Source organism: Petromyzon marinus, chromosome 71 (assembly GCF_048934315.1).
Source record: "Petromyzon marinus isolate PM22_M1 ecotype Great Lakes invasive population chromosome 71, UKy_Petmar_22M1.pri1.0, whole genome shotgun sequence".
NCBI lineage: Eukaryota > Metazoa > Chordata > Hyperoartia > Petromyzontiformes > Petromyzontidae > Petromyzon > Petromyzon marinus.
In genome coordinates, this window is record NC_133737.1 from 1,701,825 (window position 1) to 1,728,214 (window position 26,390).

Sequence of the window (26,390 nt, forward strand, 5' to 3'; positions counted from 1 at the left end):
CAGAGGTGAGCTCCCGTACCCTGGCTGGGACGGGTCGTCCAGTCTTCCCTTAACGCCGGGCTAAGGGACCCGTGTGTAGCAGAGCCCGGAGTGTGCAGGCTGCGATAGAAGGGAGGCTGTCACTCGCGTAGGCTATCAAGTGGAAGGGGCCGTACTCCTTCGTGGTACAGTAGTGTGTAGAGCAGAGTTCAAAAGAGTTATAATAAACGCGTTGCCTCAACCAGACATCTACGTGTCGTTAGTTAAGGACACAACACTTATATAAAAGAGTTTAGCCAGTGGGTTTTGAAAGTACCTTCGTCTTCCAGAAATTAATTTCGCGTGAGCCCACCACATTAAAACAATGCTCAGCTGAGCAGGGCGAGCCACGGGGGTGGGGGGGGTCACCTTATCTTTGTCACGTGCCGTAGCTCACGTGACTTCTGCCGCGACAATGTCTGGATGTTTTCACCTGAGGACGACCGCTCGTGTTGCGATAGAAGCGTCGTGATTTATTTTATTTTTTCTACCTGCGTGACTTCACTCAAAGAACCAATGAGTATGAAAGACGTCTTGTCTGCTGATCTTGTTCATATCTGTCTACATTGATATCCCACATTGCTTACACGTACACACCACATACAATGAAATAAATAGAAACTGGAACGACTTCCGGGGATGGGCAAAGATTGAGGAATCTCTTTCAGTGGAGCAAGTTAAGTTTGTTCGATTCAACATATCTCTGTCCATCTGTGTCTCTGTTCCCCTCTGTGTCTCTCTCTCTCTCTCACTGACTGTGTCTCTGTCGTCTCTGTATCTTTCTTTCTGTCTTCCTCTTGTTTGTGTCTGTCCACCTCTCTCTTGTCAGTCTCTGTGTGTGTCTCTATCAGCATCTTCCCAACCGTATTCAACTACTGTCAGTAGCAACATGCGCCAATTCAACTTTCATGGCCCACGACTACACGCAACTCAAACTTGCTCTGACTCTCTGTGTGTACGTTGAACTTATTTTGCACCATACGTAGCCAACCATGCTATCTGTGGGTTTCTGTGAGTCTCTGTGTGTATCTGGAACTTCTTTTGCACCGTACGTAGCCGAACCTGCACAGGAGGAGCGTCTTGTATCTGTGGAGCTGTGGGCTGGGTACATCTGTTAGCAGGAGCGAGAGACGATGAAGCTCCCAAGCATTCACTACGTTACCAACATCATATTTGCACTCATAAGTCGCTTGTCTAATTGCCTCAGCAACTCGGTGTTTCGTATCGAATCTAATCTCAAACAATCGAAGGACCCCCCCCCCCCCCAAGTGGCAGCTGCCCCTGTGTGGTACAAGGTGGCCCTGCACCGGCCTTCACGTGGACATGAGTCTGTCGGTAGGGGGCGATCATTGAAGCGTCATCTCCATTGTGTAGTTTCTGGATAATGTTTGGAATTACCCCAATTTTGACCGTGACACAAATATGCAATGACCTGCGCGTTGTGAATGACAAAACGCTATGTTTTACAGCTGCCGTTAAGCAGACTGCGCATATTTTGGTGAATGTTACTGGGGTAGCCAGGTGTGTCTGTCGGTGTTGAACCTTGAATCTCTGCAATAAATAGAGAATGTGCAACCGTATTCTTGGTTCTTTCGGTAAAGTTACGTAAATAGAAAAAAAATGTGAAAATAATAAATTGATGAAAAAATGCCATTGGTCGACTGACTTAGATGACTGGGCCCCCCACAGTGTGTACACACACTGTGGGGGGCCCAGTCACACACACAGTGTGTGTACACACAGTGCAAACACTGTGTGTGTACGTACACACACACAGTGTACGTACACACACAGTGTACACACATACAGTGTACACACACAGTGTAAACGTACACACAGTGTACACACACACACAGTTGTTGCTGAGCTCACACACCCCAAGGGGTCTCTGATCAAGGGAGGGAGCAAGGGAAAATGAATCTAAATCAACTTAAACTCCAACCCCGCTCTGTGACGTCACCACTCAGCATTACCTCATCGGCGTGAAACGCCAGGGGGAGGTGTACCTCGCTAGTGACGTCATGTCACCAAAGTATTCATCCCACCCGGTCCACTGCGCCATTGAGCGTGACGTCACCTCTGCCTGGGTCACTTCCCTTACCTGTTCAACTAGAATCCTTGTTTGGGCAAAGCTACTCCCGGTGACTGGCAGCTCATTAACATAATATATCCATGAAAGCCGTCCCGAGTTTATTGCGACGAGTTCGGCACCCACGCCCACAGAGCCGCTCATTGTGGGAGGGGAGTGTTTTGTACCCCGCAAGTGACGTCATGTCAACTCCTGCTGCTGCGTGACGTCACGAAGTAACAGGAAGCTGCTGCTCCGCCGTGCACTGAAATCCGAGGTGAGACATTTTCATCGCGGTTGTGGTGGTGGTTGTGGTGGTGGTTGTTGTTGTTGTGGTGGTTGTTGTGGTGGTTGTTGTGGTGGTTGTTTTTGTTTACCGAGGTAGAACCTCGCTCTCTCTCGTAGGGATGTCAATTGAGTAGCAGCGAGCATGGAAGCGATGTCCAGGTTGAAACTTTACAGCACGGGGCCTAGCCACGCGGGGCCTTGCCTCCTGCCCTCGCCTGATCGCGTTTGCTTCAATTCTCTCGCTTAAGTTTAATTTGTCTTCACTCGGCTCGCCACTTTGTCACTTTGTTTTACTTGTTGTGGTGGTTGTTGTTGTGGTTGTTGTGGTGGTGGTTGTTGTTGTGATGGTGGTTGTGGTGGTGGTTGTCGTGGTGGTTGTTGTGGTGGTGGTTGTTGTGGTGGTGGTTGTTGTGGTGGTTGTTGTGGTGGTTGTGGTGGTGGTTGTGGTGGTGGTTGTTGTGGTGGTGGTTGTTGTGGTGGTGGTGGTTGTTGTGGTGGTGGTTGTTGTGGTGGTTGTGGTTGTTGTAGTGGTGGTTGTTGTGGTGGTGGTTGTTGTTTTGGTGGTGGTGGTTCTGGTGGTGGTTGTGGTTGGTGTGGTGGTTGTTGTGGAGGTTGTGGTTGTTGTGGTGGTTGTTGTGGTTGTTGTGGTGGTTGTTGTGGTGGTTGTTGTGGTGGTGGTTGTTGTAGTGGTTGTGGTGGTTGCTGTGGTCGTGGTTCTGGTAGTGGTGGTTGTTGCGGTGGTTGTTGTGGTGGTGGTTGTTGTGGTGGTTGTAGTGGTGGTGGTTGTGGTGGTTGTGGTGGTGGTTGTTGTGGTGGTGGTTGTTGCGGTGGTTGTTGTGGTGGTGGTTGTTGTGGTGGTTGTAGTGGTGGTGGTTGTGGTGGTTGTGGTGGTGGTTGTTGTGGTGGTGGTTGTGGTAGTGGTGGTGGTTGTGGTGGTTGTTGTGGTGGTGTTTGTTGTGGTGGTTGTGGTGGTGGTTGTTGTGGTTGTTGTGGTTGTTGTTGTGGTGGTGTTTGTTGCGGTGGTTGTTGTGTTGGTGGTTGTAGTGGTGGTGGTGGTTGTTGTTTACCGAGGTAGAGCCTCGCTCTCTCTCTCAGGGATGTCAATTGAGTAGCAGCGAGCATGGAAGCGATGTCCATGTGAAAGTTTACAGCGCAGGGCCTAGCCACGCGGGTCCTTGCCTCCTGCCCTCGCCTGATTGCGTTTACTTAAATTCTCTCGCTTAAGTTTAATTTGTCTTCACACGGCTCGCCACTTTGTCACTTTGTTTTTCTTTTAAATATTCACGCAGTTTTTATTTCATTCTTTTTTGCCAGGCCCAGCCCGCTTGAGCTGCTGTACCACTTTTGTTTTCAGAAGCGACCTACCCACATCACAAGGTGAGGCTCGTCAACAGCGTGGTGATGTTCACTCTAGACGCGTGGCGGTGTTCACTCTAGACGCGTGGCGGTGTTCCCTCTAGACGCGTGGCGGTGTTCACTCTACTTGGTGGAGTGAGGAAGCATGAATTCTGAGCATGTGAAGGTGGCCAGGCGTGGGTCTGGACACACCACCACCAGTGAACCATGCCAGTGTGTGACAGTGGTGGAGCCAGTGGGGGTGGGGTGGCACGTGCCCCCCCCAATGGTCCGATCGAAATCCCTAATTTCGATCGGATCATTGGGGTTTGTTAGTAACTAGCTTCACTACCCGGCTTCGCCCGGGACTTGTATTCTTGTCTTGGATAAATTTCATATTCCCTTTCACCGAAAACCCCTGAAAAAATTTGATGCTTTCAAGAAAGAAAAAAGCTGAAACAAATCAAGTTTCCTAAATCGGATGTTTTCACTCAAGGAAATTCAACCTTAATCCACTTCTACGTAAGGTCGATTTTGGCCACTCCAGAAGAGAATGACGTGGCGAGCTGAAAATAGTCGTGTTAACTTAGAAATTCCAGACAACATAAGCTGTGCAAATTTCATGACGCCAGAGCTCAGCGTTGGAGAGTTTTTGCTGCTTCACACAAACAAACAGTTGTAATTTCTGCTTCATGTTTAAGATAGCCGTTGTACACGTTCTTCGCACAGATATGTATTGAAACTCCGAGAAGCCAATGGCTTCATCGGCCAGGAGCAAAGCGCCACATAAAATCTCCCGGCATGCTGTTAACAGCTCTAGAAGTATGGCGTGCGACGAGCCATATGGTACGGGTAAGCATTACAAACTACTTAACTCAGGTGTGTTGCGGGTTGACGTCACACACTCCATGGTCTCCCACCCTCCCCCCCCCAAATATACAAGTAATTTCTTATAGTTTTTTCATTGTGTAAAGTATGGAACCTACCCACATGCCAAATTTCAAGTGTGTTGCATGTTGGGAAGTATGCTAAACATTTCGAACAGACACACACACACACATGTCCACACATTTCCCTTTTATATATAGACTAGCTTTACTGCCCGGCTTTGCCCGGGACTTTAATTCTTGTCTTGGATTAAAACACGGCCTTCGCGGAGTGTTGGGGGGGGGGGATGCGTGACGTTAGCAGGCACACTGCGTAACGCTGCCGCATAAGGTGACATCTCAGATGACGACTATTTTAATACTTTGTGCATTGTGTCCAGTCTGGAAGCTACCCACATGTCAAATTTCAAGTTTGTTGCATGTCGGGAAGTATGCTGAACATTTCAAACAGACGCAAATTCACAAATTTCCCTTTTATATATATAGATAAATCAGCATTTTGCGACCCCCACTGCCACCGTGTGGCATATTATTACGTGCCAGGGACTCTATGAGAGGACAACAGTCCGAGTCCAAAATTGGCAATAAGTCACGGCAAAGCTGTTACAAGCGACTCACAGAATTGTGCGCAGTTGCGTATACAGTACACGACTTCCCTGATGGCAAACACCTTCAGCGAGCGCGATGCCTATCATACGCGTCAAATAAAAAAAGCAAGGGACAAGTCCTTACTAACTAACAACTCCTTACAACTCCTTACTAACAACTCCTTACTAACAACTCCTCGCTTACTAACAACTCCTTACATACTGACAACTTACTTACTAACAACTCCTTACTTACTAACAACTCCTATCATTTTTCATTGCTGAAGGGGTTGCCCCATCTTCCTGAAAATCCTGGCTCCACCTCTGAGTGTGTGACAGGGTCAAGTTTGTATTTGCAGTAAAGTCTATTAACTCTATTGAGCAAGGAGGTTATATCAAAACAGTTTATTTTTTATTTCCTCTGGAACTTTTTGTAAGAATGGAGTCAGGAAGTTATCACAGCACATGTGCAGTTGAAGTCAGAACTGTTCATCCCAGCATTCAAGGACATCTGTGCCTGGCTTCACACCTCTAAGTTGCGATTGAACATTAATTTATGCATTTCTGCATAACACAAACAGTATTATTTTCAACAGCCTTTGCTATGTCAGCTGAATTTAGCTTTCATAAGTATTCCTTTTGAAGCCAGATAGCCGAAATTGTGTGCTCGGAGTTTTGGGTTAACATTCATTTTGAAGATACGAGGGCTTCCAGGCATGTTTATGACATTCACCCTCTCGTTGTGTGCCATAACAGCCCGTGTGATGAATTTGGGACACTTTTTCACTATATCATGAATATATGAATAAGTATAGATGTGTAAGTCATGTGTTACTGTGTGTATGCATTCCTCTGTGCCTCAATACTGACGTGTAGATGGTGTGGATATTCTTTTTTTTCTCTCTGCAGCTGTCGCTTCCTCTGCAGAATTTGTCTGATGGAGCAGAGTCACTCAGCGCAGCTCGGTGCAAACAGGCATCAATGCAACTGGCGTGCAAACAGCACGGATAGTACTGAACATTTGACACGGCACCAGATAACTCACACAGGAGAGAAACCCTTCAAGTGCAGTGTGTGCGGGAAGGCATTTTCACAGTCATCTGCTCTTGTAGCACACCAGAGAACACACACGGGAGAGAAACCCTTCAAGTGCAGTGTGTGTGGGAAGGCGTTTTCACATTCACCACATCTTCAAATACACCAGAAAACACACACGGGAGAGAAACCCTTCAAGTGCAGTGTGTGTGGGAAGGCGTTTGCACATTCATCTCCTCTTGTAGCACACCAGAGAACACACACGGGTGAGAAACCCTTTAAGTGCAGTGTGTGTGGGAAGGCGTTTGCACATTCATCACATCTTCAAGTACACCAGAGAACTCACACGGGAGAGAAACCCTTCAAGTGCAGTGTGTGTGGGAAGGCGTTTTCAGATTCATCTGCTCTTGTAAAACACCAGAGAACACACACAGGAGAGAAACCCTTCAAGTGCAGTGTGTGTGGGAAGGCGTTTGCAGATTCATCTGATCTTGTACCACACCAGAGAACACACACAGGAGAGAAACCCTTCAAGTGCAGTGTGTGTGGGAAGGCGTTTGCAGATTCATCTGCTCTTGTACCACACGAGAGAAGACACATGGGAGAGAAACCCTTCAAGTGCAGTGTGTGTGGGAAGGCGTTTGCACGTTCATCTACTCTTGTAACACACCAGAGAACACACACAGGAGATAAACCCTTCAAGTGCAGTGTGTGTGGGAAGGCGTTTTCAATTTCATCTACTCTTGTAAAACACCAGAGAACACACACGGGAAATAAACCCTTCAAGTGCAGTGTGTGTGGGAAGGCGTTCACACAGTCATCTACTCTTGTAACACACCAGAGAACTCACACAGGAGAGAAACCCTTCAAGTGCAGTGTGTGTGGGAAGGCGTTTGCACATTCATCTACTCTTGTAACACACCAGAGAACACACACAGGAGATAAACCCTTCAAGTGCAGTGTGTGTGGGAAGGTGTTTTCAAATTCATCTACTCTTGTAAAACACCAGAGAACACACATGGGAAATAAACCCTTCAAGTGCAGTGTGTGTGGGAAGGCGTTCACACAGTCATCTACTCTTGTAACACACCAGAGAACTCACACAGGAGAGAAACCCTTCAAGTGCAGTGTGTGTGGGAAGGCGTTTTCAGATTCATCTGCTCTTGTAAAACACCAGAGAACACACACAGGAGAGAAACCCTTCAAGTGCAGTGTGTGTGGGAAGGCGTTTGCACATTCATCTACTCTTAAAAAACACCAGAGAACACACACAGGAGAGAAACCCTTCAAGTGCAGTGTGTGTGGGACGGCGTTTACACTTTCATCAAATCTTCATGTACACCAGAGAACACACATGGGAGAGAAACCCTTCAAGTGCAGTGTGTGTGGGAAGGCGTTTGCAGTCACCACAACTTCAAAGACACCAGAGAACTCACAAGCATCAGAAGACCCACAAGGAGTGGAGTCTGAAATCAGCTTGTGGAAGTCAAAGTGGCGCAATGAGCCCATCCCTCATGAAACAAGAACCGGAAGAAAATCCAAGCTTGGACACTTTTAAAGGTATAGAGGTGAAATATGAACAAGTGATGGTGAAGAGCGAAGAAGTGAAGGTAAAATGTGAAGATGATTCAACTCCAAAGTCGGACCGACACATTAATGGAGGAAACGTGAAGCAGGAGGAGAATTCTGACTGTGAGGCAGAGCGAGGCAATTCTCAGCAGTTTGTGGAAGTGGAGGTGTGGGTGGACTTCCTCCGAGACAATACGAAGTCAATTGGAGACACGTTAGATGTGTAAGCTTGAGACGATGTCGCTCCAATAGATGCACCTTTGTCACAGGCCTTTAATGACAACAATAAAGTTGAACACTCAATTCCTAGGTTCAACCTGCAGGGTAAGAGCGGCCAGTCTTTGTGGACCTGTGGGTTGGGTAGATCTCTAACCATGAGCGAGAGTCAATAAGCTCCCAAGCATTCACAAGGTTCTAATTATTCCAATTATATGGTGGTTGCTTAATCGCCTCTGGCAATTCGGAGTTTTGTATCGTATCTTGTCTCAAACACTCGAAGAGCACCCCCAAATAGCAGCTGCCCCTGTGTGGCATAAGGTGGTGGCCCTGCACTGGCCTGCATGTGGACAAGAGCCTGTCAGTAGGGGGTGATGGTTGATGTGGCATCTTGGTTGTGTAGTTTGTAGGTAATGTTTAGAATTTGATACATTTTGACCCAGACGCCAGCATGCAATGGCCAACTCGTTTTGGCGCAATAGTATGTTGTACATACACTGTTAAGCAGACGGTGCATATTTTTTTTAAATAGCTTCTTGTTAATGCGATGTAACCTTACTCATTGGTTTTTTCGGTAAAGTCACGTATGTAGAAATACAATAAAATTATATTAAATACAAAACAATCACGACGTTTAGATCACAACACAAGCGATCTTCACCAGGTGTCAAGGACAAATCATGGCAAGAACAAATCATGGAGGTAAAAAAGATGAGAGACGAGAATTTAACAAACCTAAAAAACATGTGAAGCACAACCAGTCAGGCCAACAACACAGACACTTCCTGGCGGACCACGAATTTCAGAAGTGTTAAATTTCGTGTTCAACTTCTGGATTGCACAAACCAGCATAGACAGAGTGAAAATACGAGGTACATGGTCAGTAGGAAAGACGGAGAGGCAAAGAGAGAGAGGTGAACAGAAGCTTAAATAGGAAATAAGGTTGGGGGGGGGGGAGCAAAAGGAGAGTGGCAGCTCATCTTGCGGCAGCTCAAAACAGCACATCTTGCATATACACAGAAGCGGGGGGGGGGGGGGGGGGAGGGGTGGGAACAGGCTTGGGGTGCACCTGTAATTCAATTTTGTTCAGATGCCTGTCAATAATTTAGAATGAATACTTGTTTGATTGTGTACGTACATGTAACATTTTGTGTATAAGGGTCAAACATTGAATAAGTGATGTTAAGACAAAGTGTGTGTTTTGGAAGTAACCTGTACAGATAACTCAGGTGAGACTCATTGTTCTTGTGATACAGGTCAAAGGGTATTTTATGTTTCAGGAAGCTTCTCCCTCTGGAGCAACTCATTGTCTTTGAAATAGGGAGCACACTCGGATCATTCATCAGTTACAAGGCATACCACTCAAAAGTTACACGTAGAGGAGATACATTCTCTACAACACGAATTATAATTTTGTATTACATGTTGATGTAGATTTTCTCGAATTAGGACAAGAAATGGCCCTTGCTGATTAACGTCTGGATGTTAACAACCATGGCTTGAAGCAAGCCAGATCGCCTGCGGTGCCCCTCACAACCATTTACGGCCTGGGGCCAGGAAAGTCACGAAAAAAATTGCACACGAACGACGCTTCCACGCAAGCTCCCGATTTAAAATGAAACAACTTTGAATTGTATTATTTTGAATTAGATCATTGTAAATTTTGATTTAAAGCTTTCGTGACTGCAGTAATTCATATTCTTAGTTTTTTCGGTAAAGTCACGTTGAAGAGAAACAACAAAATAACAAAATATATATAAAACAATAAAATATTCTCACGACGTTTCGACCATAACTCAAACGGTCATCATCAGGTGTGTCGGTTTGCATACATTTATTTTTAAAACGGCACATTTATTTATTTATAAAAAACGTTGGCGTCACGCGCAGCGATTGGAAGTTTGCCCAGGACTAGTCCATCTATTTTTTTGAAAAGAGGAGGGGGGAGACGAATTTTTTTTATAATGTATGCTGTCTGAAAGCCACTGTAAGCGTGAACAATCAATCAAGAACTGAAATGATTTATCAAATGGATGGATTCTATCTTAGCAATCATTGGAAAGATTTGATAAATCAAATCTTTTAGAGCAGTGGTTCTTAACCTTGTTGGAGGTACCGAACCCCACCAGTTTCATATGCGCATTCACCGAACCCCTCTTTAGTGAAAAATAAAATGTGATTTTTTTCAAATTCAAGACGTAGATATGTTTTTTACTGGTACACAAAATGAGCCGTGCATGAACATTACCTTGTTCAAATAATAAAACCAACACAATGCATAAACTCACAACAAATTACATACCTGGAAATCAATGTGACTTCTGCTGTTGCCTTTGAGAGATCAGTTCAGATATGCGTGGCTTCACCTTGGCAAGTGCCACTCTCATGTCATTTTCACAGCAAAGTCTGTTCCTTTTCTTCGTTTTTATGTCCAGCATCCTCGAAAAGGATTGCTCACAAAGATATGTTGTAACAAATGGTATAAAAAAATCCAGGGCTTTCTTAGCAATAACTGGATACTTGTTCATTTGTCGACACCAAAACGTTGAGAGCGTTGTTGTTCTGAAGAGTTGCTGTTGAACCTGGCTCTGCTGAATTTCAATGATTTCGTTGAGGAATTCATCATTGACATCTGCTGTTTCAACAGCAAACGTGAACGGCTGTCTCACCCATGCTTGATATGACTCTTGTAGGGAAATATCCGTCGAGAGACTTTGCAAGCTCATCTAAGTGCGTGGCAATTGTTTGCTTCAGTTCCGTGGATACAGAAATATCTCCGATTCCAGACACATCTTCGATCTTACTTGCACAGTCGTCCAGAAGCGGGAAGTTTGCGAAGTTATTGTTCTCTGTTCGTCGTTTCCATAACGGTAGCTTTTTTTGAAAAGCCTTCAGGTGTTCTTCCGCTTCCATGATATTGACTCCACCACCCTGCATCTGCTGATTGAGATGATTGAGAGCTGCGAATATTTCAGCCATGTACGCTAAAATGAGAATGAACTCAGGATTTTTGAAGCAATCTGCATGGCAGTGTTGGTGCTCTTGCAATAACAGGGCTAATTCCACACGCATGGCAAAAACACGATTCAGCACCTGTCCCCGGGATAACCACCGAATATTAGAATGGAGCAGAAGTACCTCAAATTCAGAGCCCATTTCTTTACACAGCTCACTGAAGATGCGGTGCCTCAGAGCACTTTTTCGCACATAGTTCACACATTCCATCACAGTTTTTAATACTTCTGCCATTTTTGGAGGTAAGGTTTTTGTTGCCAACGCATGCCTGTGCAGAATACAATGCGTCACAATGATGTGTGGTGCATCGGCCTTTACTAGCGCACCAAAACCAGACTTTCTTCCCAGCATGACTGGAGCTCCGTCCGTACAAACTGCAGAAACCATATCCCATGAAAGATTGTTGTCTCTGAAGAAGTCATCCACAAGCTTCTTCACATCGGCTGCCTTCGTTGTTGTTGTAAGAGGCTTACAAAATAAAAACTCTTCTTTTATCATGTCGTCTTTCACATAGCATACAAAAACAGCAAGCTGGCTTAGATCAGAAACGTCTGTGGTTTCGTCGAGTTGAAGGCTGAATTTTGCCGGGCTTGAAATCAGATCCGCGACTACTTGAGCCAAGATGTCTTTACTCATGTCTTCTATTCTGTCACTGACGGTGTCATTTGAAAGGGGAATTTGGGATAATTTACCTTCGGCCGCTGTTCCGAGTATCAGATTCGCCATCTTTAATGCAGCTGGTTTCACAAGTGTTTCACCAATGGTGTGTGGCTTGCCCTGCTTTGCGATCAGGTAAGCAACTTCGTACGATGCTGTCAGGATCGGTTTGTTAACAGGTACAAATCCAAGAGCAGGCAGAGTGGCCCTTTCATCGAATCTGGCTCTCTTCACCCTGAATTCAGCAAGTGTTGTGTTCTTGTATTCCCCGTCTCCATGCAGCTTCAAGAAGTGTTCCTTTAGTTTTGCCGGTGCAAGACTAGAGTTGCTCAACTTGGCGTTGCAAATCATGCAGATAGGATGCTCACTCCCATCACGTTCCGTGATACATGAGAATCCATGTTGTACATATTCGTCCGACCACTTTCTTCTTTTGCCCGACATAGTTAGTATGGATAAAATATTAAAGAAATCACACGACGTACGACAACAACAGTCACACGTTGACTACTGAGTACGCACTAAATTCCCCGCAGCGCTGATTGGCCAAGCAGTGTAGCATGATCATCTGCAGCCAGTGATGGCCAAGCGGGCCGTGTGTGTCATCACAAATTTACACAATAATTCAAGTGTGTCCGGACCTCCGTGGCGGGGGCTCTGCCGAACCCCTGAGATCGACTCACCGAACCCCTGGGGTTCGATCGAACCCAGGTTAAGAACCACTGCTCTAGACACTTGGTGCTGTTCACTCTAGACGTGTGGTGGTGTTCACTCTAGACGCGTGGTGGTGTTCACTCTAGACGCGTGGCGGTGTTCACTCTAGACGCGTGGCGGTGTTCACTCTAGACGCATGGCGGTGTTCACTCTAGACGTGTGGCGGTGTTCACTCTAGACGTGTGGCGGTGTTCACTCTAGACGCATGGCGGTGTTCACTCTAGACGCGTGGCGGTGTTCACTCTAGACGCGTGGCGGTGTTCACTCTAGACGCGTGGCGGTGTTCACTCTAGACGCATGGCGGTGTTCACTCTAGATGCGTGGTAGTGTTCACTCTAGACGCGTGGCAGTGTTCACTCTGCATGTGGAGTGGGGGCAACTGGGGGATCCGGAGGGAAATCCACGCGGCCACAGGGAGAGAGAGAGAGAGACACGTAAACTCCAAATATACAGCAGGCGCCAGGGTCGGGATCCAACCCACGACTTCCTGTATGCCAGGAGAGGTAGTTAACATCTCACCACATGTAGAGAGAGACACGCAGCCTCGGCGATGTTGATTGACCTTCAATTAATTACTTGGTGGAGTAAGGAAGCATTAATAATGAGCGGATGAAGGTGGCCAGGCATGCGTCTGGACACACCACCAACTGTTTGCCATGCCAGTGTGTGACAGGGTCAAGTTTGTATTTGTAGTAAAATATATTAGTTCTATTGAGCCAGGTAGTTATCACAGCACACGTGCAGCTGAAGTCGGAGCTGTTCATCCCAGCATCCAAGGACATCTGTGCCTGGCTTCACACCTCTAAGTTGTGATTGAACATTAATATATGCGTTTATGCATAACACAAATCGTATTTTTCCATACCCTTTGCTATGTCAGCTGAATTTAGCTTTCATAAATATTCCTTTTGAGGCCAGACAGCCGAAATTGAGTGAGTTTTGGGTTAACATTCATTTTGAAGATTCGAGGGCTTCGAGGCACGTATATGACCATTTGCCCTCTCATTGAGTACCATAACCGCCCGTGTGATGAATTTGGGACACTTTTTCATGATATGAATATATAAGCATAGATGTGTAAGTTACGTGTGACTGTGTACTGTTGTGTAGATTGTGTGGATACCTTTTTTTCTGTCTGCAGCTGACGCTTCCTCTGTTGCTTCCTCTGCAAAATTGGTCTGATGGAGCAAAGGCACTCGGCACAGCTCGGTGCAAAAAGGCATCAATGCGACCAGTGTGCATACAGCACGGATCATACTAGAAGTTTGACTCAGCACAAGAGAACACACACAGGAGAGAAACCCTTCAAGTGCAGTGTGTGTGATAAGGCATTTGCAGAGTCATCACTTCTTAAAAGACACCAGAGAACACACACAGGAGAGAAACCCTTCAAGTGCAGTGTGTGTGGGAAGGCGTTTTCACGTTCATATATTCTTGTTATACACCAGAGAACTCACACGGGAGAGAAACCGTTCAAATGCAGTGTGTGTGGGAAGGCGTTTGCACAGTCAACTACTCTTGTAACACACCAGAGAACACACACGGGAGATAAACCCTTCAAGTGCAGTGTGTGTGGGAAGGCGTTTTCAGATTCATCAAATCTTCAAAGACACCAGAGAACTCACACGGGAGAGAAACCCTTCAAGTGCAGTGTGTGTGGGAAGGCATTTTCACGTTCATCAAATCTTCATGTACACCAGAGAACACACAAGCATCAGAAGATCCACAAGGAGTGGAGTCTGAAATCAGCTTGTGGAAGTCAAAGTGCCGCAATGAGCCCATCCCTCATGAAACAAGAACTGGAAGAAAATCCCAGCTTGGACACTTTTAAAGGTATCGAGGTGAAATATGAAGAAGTGAAGGTGAAATGTGAAGAAGTGATGGTGAGGAGCGTAGAAGTGAGGGTAAAATGTGAAGATGAAGATTCAACTCAAAAATCGGACCTTCACATCGATGGAGGCAACGTGAAGCAGGAGGAGAATTCTAACTGCGAGGCAGAGCGAGGCAACTCCCAGCAGTTTGTGGAAGTGGAGGTGTGGGTGGACTTCCGAGACAATACAAAGTCAAATGGAGACCCAGTAGATGTGTAAGCTTGAGACGATGTCGCTCCAATAGATGCACCTTTTTTCACAGGCCTTTAATGACAAGAATGTGAAGTTGAACACTCAATTCCTCGGTTAAACCTGCAGGGTAAGAGCGGCCAGTTCTTGTGGACCTGTGGGTTGGGCAGATCTCTATCCATGAGCGAGAGCCAATAAGCTCTCAAGCATTCACAAGGTTCTAATAATTCCATTTATATGGTGCATGCTTAATCGCCTCTTGAAATTCGGAGTTTTGTATCGTATTTTGTCTCAAACACTCGAAAATGATCCACAAGTAGCAGCTGCCCCTGTGGCACAAGGTGGTGGCCCTGCACCGGCCTGCATGTGGACAAGAGCCTGTCAGTAGGGGGCGATGGTTGATGTGGCATCTTGGATGTGGACTTTGTAGGTAATGTTTAGAATTTGATCAATTTTGACCCAGACGCCAGCATGCAATGGTTTTGAATGGCGCAATAGTATGTTGTACATACACTGTTAAGCAGATGGTGCATATGTTTTTTAAATAGCTTCTTGTTAATGCGATGTAACCTGATGCAGTATATTTCAGTGCAGTAATGAACAAATTTAAAATGACTCATTTATTTAGAATGAATACTTGTCTGATTGTGTACGTACATGTAATATTTTGTGTAAAAGGGTCAAACATTGAACAAGTGATGTTAGGACAAAGTCTGTTTTGGAAGTAATCTGTACAGATAACTCAGGTGAGACTCATTGTTCTTGTGATACAGGTCAAAGGGTATTTTTATGTTTCAGGAAGCTTCTCCCTCTGGAGCAACTCATTGTCTTTGAAATAGGGAGCACACTCTGATCATTCATCAATAACACGGCATACCACTCAAAAGTTACACATAGAGGAGATACATTCTCTACAACACGAATTATAATTTTGTATTACGTGTTGACGTAGATTTTGTCGAATTAGGACGTGAAATGCTCCTTGCTGATTAATGTCTGGATGTTCACAACCAAGGGTTGAAGCAAGCCTGACCGCCTGCGGCGCCCCTCACAACCATTTACGGCCTTGGGCCAGGAAAGTTACGACAAAAATTGCACACAAACGACGCCTCCACGCAAGCTCCCGATGCTCCGTATCATACTACTGTCCCTCCCGGCCATATCTAGTGCCACACTCAACTCCACAAACGGCTACCCTCGTTATTTTGCGTCAATACTTGTTGCTCGATTTGCCACTACACCTGCAAATGAAACAGCTCATAGACACTTCTACACTCCATCATTGTATCCTTTTAAACCCTATCTTTGTCCCATTACTTCACCAGCACTCCTTCCAAACTTCATTCTGCTCTTAAAAATAACACCATCTGCGAGCTACTGCTATTCGTCCAAGGTTCGCCGCTCTTTATCCTTTCACAGAAAATACTTGTGCAAACTGTTAATTCTACTTTTCTTATTTCTGGGTGGTATTGAGCATCATCCTGGCCCAAATGAAAATAACTCGTATAATTCTGTAGATTTTTCTGGCAGGAAAGGTGTTGGTGTTCTACATGTCAACATCAGAGGGCTTGTGATTAAATTAAGTCAACTAAAACTAGAAGTGGCAAATCTTGACTGGGACATTTTTTTCCTAACAGAAACATTTCTCACTCCTGCCGTCAATGACTTGCAGATTACGATTGAAAACTACAACCTTTTTTGGCTTGACCGAGGATCTAAAGGAGGTGGCATTGCCATCTATGTTCGTAATACTATTGCATGTTCACCAGCTCACTCCTTGTTTAAAAAATGTTGCTTTGAAGGTTTGGCTCTCAGAATAACTCTCCCAAATAACAGATATTGGTAGTGTGCTACTATAGACACCCTTGTGGGAAGGATGTTGAAGCTGCATCGGCACTGAGAGAGTTTTTTGGGGGCCTCCCTAAAGGTGAAATAGTTTTAGTGGGTGATCTAAATTGGAATTGGCTAAATCCGCCAGCCGTGGCCACAAATTTTACAGATGAATTTAACCTGTTTCAATTAATAAATGTCCCCACAAGACCCAATCTAAAAAATCCGGAACAGTCAACTCTGCTTGACATCCTATTGACAAATGCCCCTCACAATTTCACACTGACTGATGTTCTGGGTAATAACCTTAGTGATCACTCCTTCATTTTTGGGGTGAAATCATCAGCCAGACCCAAAGCCCCCCCTAAAATTGTTGAGAAGCACTCTTTGAGGCACTTCAGCACTCAGGCATTTACAAATGATGTGCTTCACTCGGATATTGATAAGGTCTGTGATATCCCCAACCTGACTACGGCTTGGGAGACTTTCAGGTACACATTTCTCCAAATTCTTAACAAACATGCTCCGTTGGTTAGATTTAAAACTAAAGGCAACCGCCCACCATGGTATGATCCTTTGATTACAAAGCTCATGAAAACTAGGGACAAGGCTTGGGCATGTGCTCAGAAAAGTAATTTGGTAAATGACTGGCTAGAATACAGGATTTTAAGGAATAGATGTATCAAAAAAATACGGCATGAAAAAAATGCCTACTTTCCTGGAATCGCATGGAAATGCCAGGATTATTTGTAAAACAATCAAATCTATCGAAAAGGCATCCAAAACAGACAATCTGCCCGTTGAGATTAATGGAAATAGGGAATATTTTTTAGATCCCCAAAAAATTGTTGACAATTTTAACCTTCATTTTTCTGAAGCTGGTAATCTTTTTGATAATGTATTGGGAGTCACCCCTGCTCATGCAAATTCCTACACCCCTGTCCAAACATTAAACGAATTTAGTTTCCAGCCAATCCACGAAAGTAATGTTCTGAAACAGCTTTCCTACCTCAAAGGGTCCTCCTCTACCGGAGCAGATAGTTTTCCCATCTTTGCTCTACTAACTGTTGGTCACCTAATATACAAACCTATAGCCCACATTTTTAACCTGTCCATCAAAGAAGCATCAGTTCCTCTAGAATGGAAACATTCCTATGTCCGTCCACTTCACAAAGGGGGCCCTAAAGATGATCCCAAAAACTACCGACCTATCTCAATTTTGTCCCCATTGATGAAAATTTTTGAAAAATTATTGAACTACCAAATTAGCAGTTTCCTGCCCACCAACAATCTACTACATCTAAAACAATCTGGGTTCCGAAAAAAATACAGCACCACATCTGCTGCATTAGACTCTCTGAATCAAATTTACAGTAGCCTTGATAATAAGCTGTACTGTGCCTGTCTTTTTCTTGACCTGTCCAAAGCTTTTGATACAGTAGACCACAACACCCTGCTTGGTAAACTAAGTTGCCTCGGTTTTTCCAAAAACACAGTAAAATGGTTAAAAAAATTACCTCTTTTCTCACACCCAAACTGTATTCACAGATGGTTGGAGGTCAAACAGTGTTAAGATAACAAAAGGGGTTCCACAGGGTTCCATCCTCGGCCCCCTCTTGTTCTCTCTTTATGTCAATGACTTGGGCACTGACCTGGATCATTCCAGGGTAAATCTTTTTGCAGAAGATACGATACTGATTACTGCTGGCCGCTCTCCAGATGACGTGATTGCTAAGCTCCAGGGTGATTTCAACAAACTACAACATCAGCTAGTTGCTCTTAAACTAGTCCTGAATACCTCCAAAACCAAGGTGCTATGCTTCTCAACAGGACTAAAGCAGGAAGTTATTTTTCCCCAATTACATTCCTTAAATAATTGTCAAATAGAGCAAGTCAAGATCTATAAGTATCTTGGGGTCATCCTGGATTCAAAACTGAATTTTGAATATCACATTGATTATATTGGTAAAAAGACAAATAAAAATTGGTTTTCTGTATCGACACAAGCACTGCTTCCCTCCAATGATCCGTTTGGAATTGATAAAAGCTACCATACTGCCTCTAATTGACTACTGTGACATCGTGTATAAATCAGCCCCAAGTACTGTACTGAAGAAGCTTGATTCCATCTATCACTCGGCCTTAAGATTTACATTGAACTGCTCATATAGGACTCGCCACTGTGATCTCTACATTGGGTCAAACTTAACATCTCTTAATGTTCGACAGCTTGTGCACCAGATCTTATTCATGATGTACTTACAAAAAAATCCGCAGACTACCTGCTGGATATCCTTTCTGTTTCAAAGAACAAATTTGACCTCAGGTCTTCGCTCATTTACCAGCTTCACATTCCCTATTGCCGTACAAAAACTGGAGGAAGGGCCTTTGCTATTGATGCCCCCAGAGTCTGGAATGCTATTGCCAATAAACTGCAACTTGAATCGCTACCAATGAGATCTACTCTCAAAACTGCTCTAGAGGAGTTGTACACACCTAGCTGCCACTGCTATTCATTGGCGTAAAATAAAATAAAATGTTTCGCTCCGGATGACGCTGCAAAGTATTATCTGTATTTTGATTTGGCGTGCTGATCTTAAAGGTGCATTGAAAAATTTGATACTCCGACCGATGCTTCTGTTGTTGTGGAGTAACTCATGCAGCCAGCTATGGCTCTAGGGTTTGGTGTTACATGTTATTTATGTAGGTTATTGTAACAATTCGGTCACAGTCGTTGTGATCACTGTTACGTTGCAATTATGGCTTTATTTTTTGGTGATTTGGAAAACGTTTTTTAGTCTGGACATGTTTGTTTTGTTGTAGTACGGAGTTGGACTGATGGCCTTAATCTAAGTTTTTGTGGTTGTTGTTGTTTGACTTGCATCCCACTGGGATTTTTTGCACACAGCGTTGGTGTACGGTGTTTTTTCAGGAATATTTTTACCGTTTTTTTTCCATGGATTTTCTGTTTGCACAATCACATAGTCACTTTAAGATGTTTTTCTTGTTCGTGTTTTTTTCGTTTGTTGTGGTTGCACCTGATTCAAGAGCCGGATGGCTCACAGGGCTATACCAAAATAAACTGAACTGAAACTGAACTGAACTGAGTGTGCAGGCTGCAATAGAAGGGAGGCTGTCACTCCCGTAGGCTATCGGGTGGAAGGGGCCGTACCCCTTCGTGTTACAGGAGTGTGTAGAGCCGAGTTCGAAAGAGTTATCATAAACGCGTTGCTTCAACGAGACGTCTCCGTGTGGTTAGTTAAGGACACAACACTTATATAAAAAAAGAATAGCCAGTGGGTTTTCAAAGCACCTTCATCTTACAGAAATCAATTTCGCGTGAGCCCACCGCATTGAAACGATGCTCAGCTGAGCGGGGCGAGCCACAGGGGGGGGGGGTCACCTTATCTTTGTCACGTGCCGGGGCTCACGTGACTTCTGCCACGACAATGTCTGGATGTTTTTACCTGCGTGACTTTACCGAAAGAACCAAAGAGTATGAAAGACGTCTTGTCTGCTGAGCTTGTTCATATCTGTGTACATCGATAGCCCACATTGCTTACACGTACACACCACACACATTGAAATAAATAGAAACTAGAACGACTTAATTCCGGGGATGGGCAAAGATTGATGCATCTCTTTCAATGGAGCGAGTTAGTTGTGTTCGATTCAACATCTCTCTGTCTGTGTCTCTGTTCCCCTCTCTGTCTCTCTCTGTATCTTTCTTTCCGTCTTCCTCTTGTCTGTGTCTGTCCACCTCTCTCTTGTCAGTCTCTGTGTGTGTCTCGATCAGCGTCTTTCCAACCGTATTCAACTACTGTCAGTAGCAACATGAGCCCGTTCAACTTTCACGGCCCATGACTGCACGCGACTCAAACTTGCCCTGAGTCTCTGTGTGTACGTTGAACTTGCTTCGCACCATACGTAGCCAACCATGCTAATCTGTGGGTCTCTGTGTGAGTCTCTGTGTGTATCTGGAACTTATTTCGCACCGTACGTAGCCGAACCTGCACAGTAGGAGCGGCTGGTATCTGGAGCTGTGGGCTGGGTAAATCTGTCAGCAGGAGCGAGAGACAATGAAGCTCCCAAGCATTCACTACATTACCAACATCATATTTGCACTCATAAGTCGCTTGCCTAATTGCCTCAGCAACTCAGTGTTTCGTATCGAATCTAATCTCAAACAATCGAAGGACCCCCCCCCCCCCAAGTGGCAGCTGCCCCTGTGTGGCACAAGGTGGCCCTGCACCGGCCTGCACGTGGACATGAGTCTGTCGGTAGGGGGCGATCATTGAAGCGTCATCTCCATTGTGTAGTTTCTGGATAATGTTTGGAATTACCCCAATTTTGACCGTGACACAAATATGCAATGACCTGCGCGTTGTGAATGATACAACGCTATGTTTTATAGCTGCCGTTAAGCAGACTGTGCATATTTTGGTGAATGTTACTGGGGTAGCCAGGTCTGTCTGTCGGTGTTGAACCTTGAATCTCTGCAATAAATACAGAATGTGCTACCGTATTCTTGGTTCTTTCGGTAAAGTTACGTAAATTGAAAACAATTTTTTTGGGAAAATAATAAATTGATGAATAAATGCCATTGGTCGACTGACTTAGATGACTGGGCCCCCCACAGTGTGTGTACACACACACTGTGTGTGTGTGTACACACACTGTGTGTGTACACGTACACACTGTGTGTGTACACTGTGTGTGTTTGCACTGTGTGTGTACAAAGTGTGTGTGTACACTCTGTGTGCAAACACTGCAAACACTGTGTGTGTGTACGTACACACACACAGTGTACGTACACACACAAAGTGTACACACACACAGTGTACACACACAGTGAGTAGTACACGCACTGTGTGTGTACACACACACAGTGTACACACACACAGTGTACACACGTACAGTGTACACACATACAGTGTACACGTACACACAGTGTACACACACACAGTTGTTGCTGAGCTCACACACCCAAGGGGTCTCTGATCAAGGGAGGGAGCAAGGGAAAATGAATCTAAATCAACTTAAATTCCAACCCCGCCCTGTGACGTCCCCACTCAGCATTACCTCATCGGCTTGAAACGCCAGGGGGAGGTGTACCTTGCTAGTGACGTCATGTCACCAAGGTATTCATCCCACTCGGTCCACTGCGCCCTTGAGCGTGACGTCACCTCTGCCCGGGTCACTTCCCTTACCTGTTCAACTAGAATCCTTGTTTGGGCAAAGCTACTCCCGGTGACTGGCGGCTCATTAACATAATATATTCATGAAAGCCGTCGCGAGTTTATTGCGACGAGTTCGGCACCCACGCCCACAGAGCCGCTCATTGTGGGAGGGGAGTGTTTGGTACCCCGCAAGTGGCGTCATGTCAACTCCTGCTGCTGCGTGACGTCACGAAGTAACAGGAAGCTGCTGCTCCGCCGTGCACTGAAATCCGAGGTGAGAAATTCTCATCGCGGTTGTGGTGGTGGTTGTTGTGGTGGTGGTTGTTGTTTACCGAGGTAGAGCCTCGCTCTCTCTCGTAGGGATGTCAATTGAGTAGCAGCGAACATGGAAGCGATGTCCAGGTTGGAAATTTACAGCGCGGGGCCTAGCCACGCGGGGCCATGCCTCCTGCCCTCGCCTGATCGCGTTTGCTTCAATTCTCTCGCTTAAGTTTAATTTGTCTTCACTCAGCTCGTCACTTTGTCACTTTGTTTTACTTCTTGTGGTGGTTGGCATGGTTGTTGTGGTGATTGTTGTTGTGGTTGTTGTGGTCGTGGTTATTGTGGTGGTTGTTGTGGTTTTTGTGGTGGTTGTGGTGGTTGTGGTGGTGGTTGTGGTGGTTGTTGTGGTGGTTGTTGTGTTGGTGGTTGTGGTGGTTGTTGTGGTGGTTGTGGTGGTGGTTGTTGTGGTGGTTGTGGTGGTTGTTGTGGTGGTGGTGGCTGTGGTGGTTGTTGTAGTGGTGGTTTTGGTGGTGTTTGTGGTTGTTGTTGTGGTTGTTGTGGTGTTTGTTGTTGTGGTGGTGGTGGTTGTTGTGGTGGTGGTGGTTGTTGTGGTGGTGGTGGTTGTTGTGGTGGTGGTTGTGGTGGTGTTTGCTGTAGTGGTGGTGGTTGTTGTGGTTGTTGTGGTGTTTGTTGTTGTGTTGGTGGTTGTGGTGGTGGTGGTTGTTGTGGTGGTGGTTGTTGTGGTTATTGTGGTGGTTATGGTGGTGGTTGTGGTGGTTGTTGTGGTGGTTGTTGTGGTTTTGGTGGTGGTTGTGGTGGTGGTTGTTTTGGCGGTAGTTCTGGTGATTGTGGCTGTGGTGGTTGTTGTGGTGGTTGTGATTGTGGGGGTTGTGGTTGTGGTGGTGACTGTGGTGGTGGTTGTTGTGGTGATAGTTGTGGTGGTGATTGTTGTGGTAGTGGTTGTTGTGGTGGTAGTTCTGGTGATTGTGGTTGTGGTGGTGGTTGTTGTGGTAGTGATTGTTGTGGTAGTGGTTGTTGTGGTGGTTGTGGGGGTGGTAGTTGTGGTGGTGGTTGTGGTGGTGGTTGTTGTGGTGATTGTTGTGTTGGTGGTTGTGGTGGTTGTTGTGGTGGTGGTTGTGGTGGTTGTGGTGGTGGTTGTTGTGGTGGTTGTTGTGGTGGTGGTGGCTGTGGTGGTTGTTGTGGTGGTTGTTGTGGTGGTGGTGGCTGTGGTGGTTGTTGTAGTGGTGGTTGTGGTAGTGTTTGTGGTTGTGGTGGTTGTTGTGGTTGTTGTGGTATTTGTTGTGGTGGTGGTTGTTGTGGTGGTGGTTGTTGTGGTGGTGGTGGTTGTGGTGGTGGTTATACTCTTTGGTTCTATTCGGTGAAGTCACGTAGGTAAATAATAAAGCAACAATAATCACGACGTTTCGGCCACAACACAAGCGGCCTTCATCAGGTGAAGGGACGAGCCTGTCTGGAGGACAGCGCTGGAGTGGAAGAAGCCACGCTTAGATCGCGACATTTAAGCTGTGTGAGAAGAAGAAGAAGACCACGGGCTTTGACAAAGGAATTAGCATATAATTTAGCATTGAAATGGCTCATTGAAATAGCTAAGTTAAAGTATACACATCCACAGAGGTGCCCCTTGACAAAGGAATTAGCATAGAATTTAGCATTTAAATAGCTGAGTGATTAGCTAGTAACTGGTCACAGAAATAGCTATGTTAAAGTCAGAGTATATACATTCACCGAGGCACCTAGTACTCATCAAACAGGAGAATTTAGCGAAACACAACCACGCTCAGACATCGGACCTGTGTGCGAGCAAAGAGGTGGTGTACGTGCCGGTGGACTTGCAGTTTGGCGAAGGGGGGGGGGGGAAAGGGGGGAGGGGGATTTTACCTATTGATGGTGTGAAAATGGGAATTTATAAGAGCTGCAAAAGTTTGGGGTACCACTACTCGAAAAATATACTGTACCATTGAAATTAGTTTAATGTTTAGTTCGATTTAGAACATCTTTCCAATGGTTGCTTAATTTGAAACCATCCTCTCGGTTGAAATTGTGTCTGTGTTTGTAGATCTGAATTGCTTCATGAACAAATCTCTGATAAAAGCCCGTGGGTTTGCAAAGAACCTTGGTATCGGAAAAAATTATATCGTGATCCCCCACAGCGTTGTAACAGTGATCAGCTACGGCAGAAGAATTCGTTTTGCCGTGTTTCAAATCTGATTTGTGCTCGCGAATTCGGTCAGAGACATGTCGCTTTGTCTCACCGATGTAGCAATAACCGCAGGTACAACTCAATTTGTGAACCCCGGGGTACTGTAAATCAGGAATGACATCCTTCACGGATGGGATCAGATCACGAATTTTGTGTACTGTATTGAACCGGACCTGGATCTTGTGTTTGTTTAGAATTTTGGAAATATTTTTAGTAACGCCTGCTATATATGGAAGTGTGATGGTTTTGACCGGAGTATCAAGTGGTTGTTTCTGTATGGAGGGAGAGACAGCTTGGCGGATGGTACGGTCAGAGTAACCATTCCTTTTGAGGGCCAGGTGTACATGTTTTAATTCACTGGTCAGGTGGTGTTGGTCCGAAATGCAATGAGCCCTATGGTATAAAGTTTTGATGAGAGAATTCTTTTGGGCTGGGTGGTGGTGGGAATCAGGTTTCAAGTAGGAATCTGTGTGGGTGGGTTTCCTGTAGACAGAATGTCCCAATGAGCCATCAGGTCTCCTCTCAAACAGAACGTCTAAGAATGGTAGCTTGCCATCTTTCTCCACTTCCATGGTGAATTTGATGGCGGGATGTCTGGAATTGATGTGGTGTAGGAAAAGGTTCAGAGGTGGGAGGCCATGTGGCCAAATGACGAAAGTGTCATCCACATATCTCTTCCACAGGGAAGGTCTGAGGGTGGAAGTCTGGATGGCGTCTGATTCAAATTTCTCCAAGAAAATATTGGCTATCACTGGTGACAAGGGGGAACCCATGGGGGTACCCTCATTTTGTTTGTAGAAGGAGCCATTCCAAGTAAAGTAGGTATTGTTGAGGCAGTGCCTAACCAGTGCAGGTGTGTCGGGGTCTAGTCCATGTTGGACCAAATTTTCAATTATTTCAATGGTATCAGGTACTGGGACCTTGGTGAACAAAGAGACCACATCGAAGCTGACAAGGATATCGTCAGGGGACAGTACAACGTCTTTGACCATAGAGACCAATTGGGCTGAGTTAAGTACTGCTGAGGTGGTCTTGCCAGTGAAAGGCAGCAAGGTATCTGACAGAAAACGGGCTAGTCTAAAGGTAGGGGAGTTGATCGTGGATACGATGGGTCGTAGTGGGGTGCCTTCTTTATGAATCTTGGGAAGACCATAGAATCTAGGGGGTCTTGCAGCAGAAGGTTTTAGGGAGGGACGTTTAGTTGGGTCGATTAGGGAGGTCGAACTAGTGATGATCTTGTTGGTTTTTATCGCTAGGCTATTAGTGGGGTCATTTTTTATTTTTGAGTAACTTCCATCGTTGAGCAGATTCTGGATTTTGTTGCTGTATGAATCTTTATCCATAATAACAGTAGCGTTTCCTTAAATGTCGTGATCTAAGCGTGGCTTCTTCCACTCCAGCGCTGTCCTCCAGACAGGCTCGTCCCTTCACCTGATGAAGGCCGCTTGTGTTGTGGCCAAAACGTCGTGATTATTGTTGTTTTATTATTTACCTACGTGACTTTACCGAATAGAACCAAAGAGTATGGATCCTTGCAGTCACGAAAGCTTTAAATCTAGAATTGTGGTGGTGGTTGTTGTGGTGGTGGGTGTTGTGGTGGTGGTTGTGGTGGTTGTTGTTGTGTTGATGGTTGTGGTGGTTGTTGTTGTGGTGATGGTTGTGGTGGTGTTTGCTGTAGTGGTGGTGGTTGTGGTGATGGTTGTTGTGGTTGTTGTGGTGTTTGTTGTTGTGTTGGTGGTTGTGGTGGTGGTTGTGGTGGTGGTTGTTGTGGTGGTTGTTGTGGTTATTGTGGTGGTTGTGGTGGTTGTTGTGGTGGTTGTTGTAGTTTTGGTGGTGGTTGTGGTGGTGGTTGTTGTGGTGGTAGTTCTGGTGATTGTGGTTGTGGTGGTGGCTGTGGTGGTTGTTGTGGTGGTTGTGATTGTGGGGGTTGTGGTTGTGGTGGTGGCTGTGGTGGTGGTTGTTGTGGTGATAGTTGTGGTGGTGATTGTTGTGGTAGTGGTTGTTGTGGTGGTAGTTCTGGTGATTGTGGTTGTGGTGGTGGTTGTTGTGGTAGTGGTTGTTGTGGTAGTGGTTGTTGTCGTAGTGGTTGTGGGGGTGGTGGTTGTTGTGGTGGTTGTGGTTGTGGGGGTTGTGGTTGTGGTGGTGGCTGTGGTGGTGGTTGTTGTGGTGATAGTTGTGGTGGTGATTGTTGTGGTAGTGGTTGTTGTGCTAGTGGTTGTTGTTGTGGTGGTGGTGTTTGTTGTAGTTGTGGTGGTTGTGGTTGTTATGGTGGTAATGGTTGTTGTGGTGTTTGTTGTTGTTGTGGTGGTTGTGGTGGTGGTTGTTGTGGTGGTTGTCATGGTGGTTGTTGTGGTGGTTGTACACCCAGGACCCCATTCCAACCTAAAGTGGCCTGGTCTCAGTTATCTGATGAAAGTTGCAAGCGAGAATTTCATCATCGCTTGCGGCT

General features: G+C 45.5%; 3 protein-coding genes across 6 annotated transcripts in view; 2 read left to right on the forward strand and 1 right to left on the reverse strand.

Annotated features, from left to right (window-relative positions):
• LOC116957256 (uncharacterized) overlaps positions 1–26,390 on the reverse strand; it is a 631,244-nt gene that overhangs the window by 399,517 nt on the left and 205,337 nt on the right. The window lies entirely within an intron of this gene.
• On the forward strand, positions 2,231–19,377 carry LOC116957215 (uncharacterized). Of its 4 annotated transcripts, none has more exons than XM_076055434.1 (4): positions 2,231–2,363; positions 3,689–3,751; positions 4,439–4,561; positions 6,093–10,198. In XM_076055434.1, exon 4 carries the CDS (start codon positions 6,121–6,123, stop codon positions 7,774–7,776), a length of 1,656 nt encoding a protein of 551 aa, XP_075911549.1. In that variant the 5' UTR covers positions 2,231–2,363; positions 3,689–3,751; positions 4,439–4,561; positions 6,093–6,120; the 3' UTR covers positions 7,777–10,198. The 4 variants fall into 4 exon arrangements, with proteins under 4 accessions (XP_075911549.1, XP_075911550.1, XP_075911551.1 ...); XM_076055435.1 differs by having other exon boundaries at positions 4,439–4,555; XM_076055436.1 differs by lacking the exon at positions 4,439–4,561.
• LOC142906891 (uncharacterized) overlaps positions 21,564–26,390 on the forward strand; it is a 30,783-nt gene continuing 25,956 nt past the window's right edge. The window contains exon 1 of the mRNA XM_076055612.1: positions 21,564–21,733. The gene's annotated coding sequence lies outside the window, so the exon portion shown is untranslated. The remainder of the gene's footprint in view (positions 21,734–26,390) is intronic.

Coding starts and splice junctions, on each gene's coding strand:
- LOC116957215 (XM_076055437.1), top strand. CDS start 6,010: ATGTGTTACTGTGTGTATGCATTCCTCTGTGCCTCAATACTGACGTGT.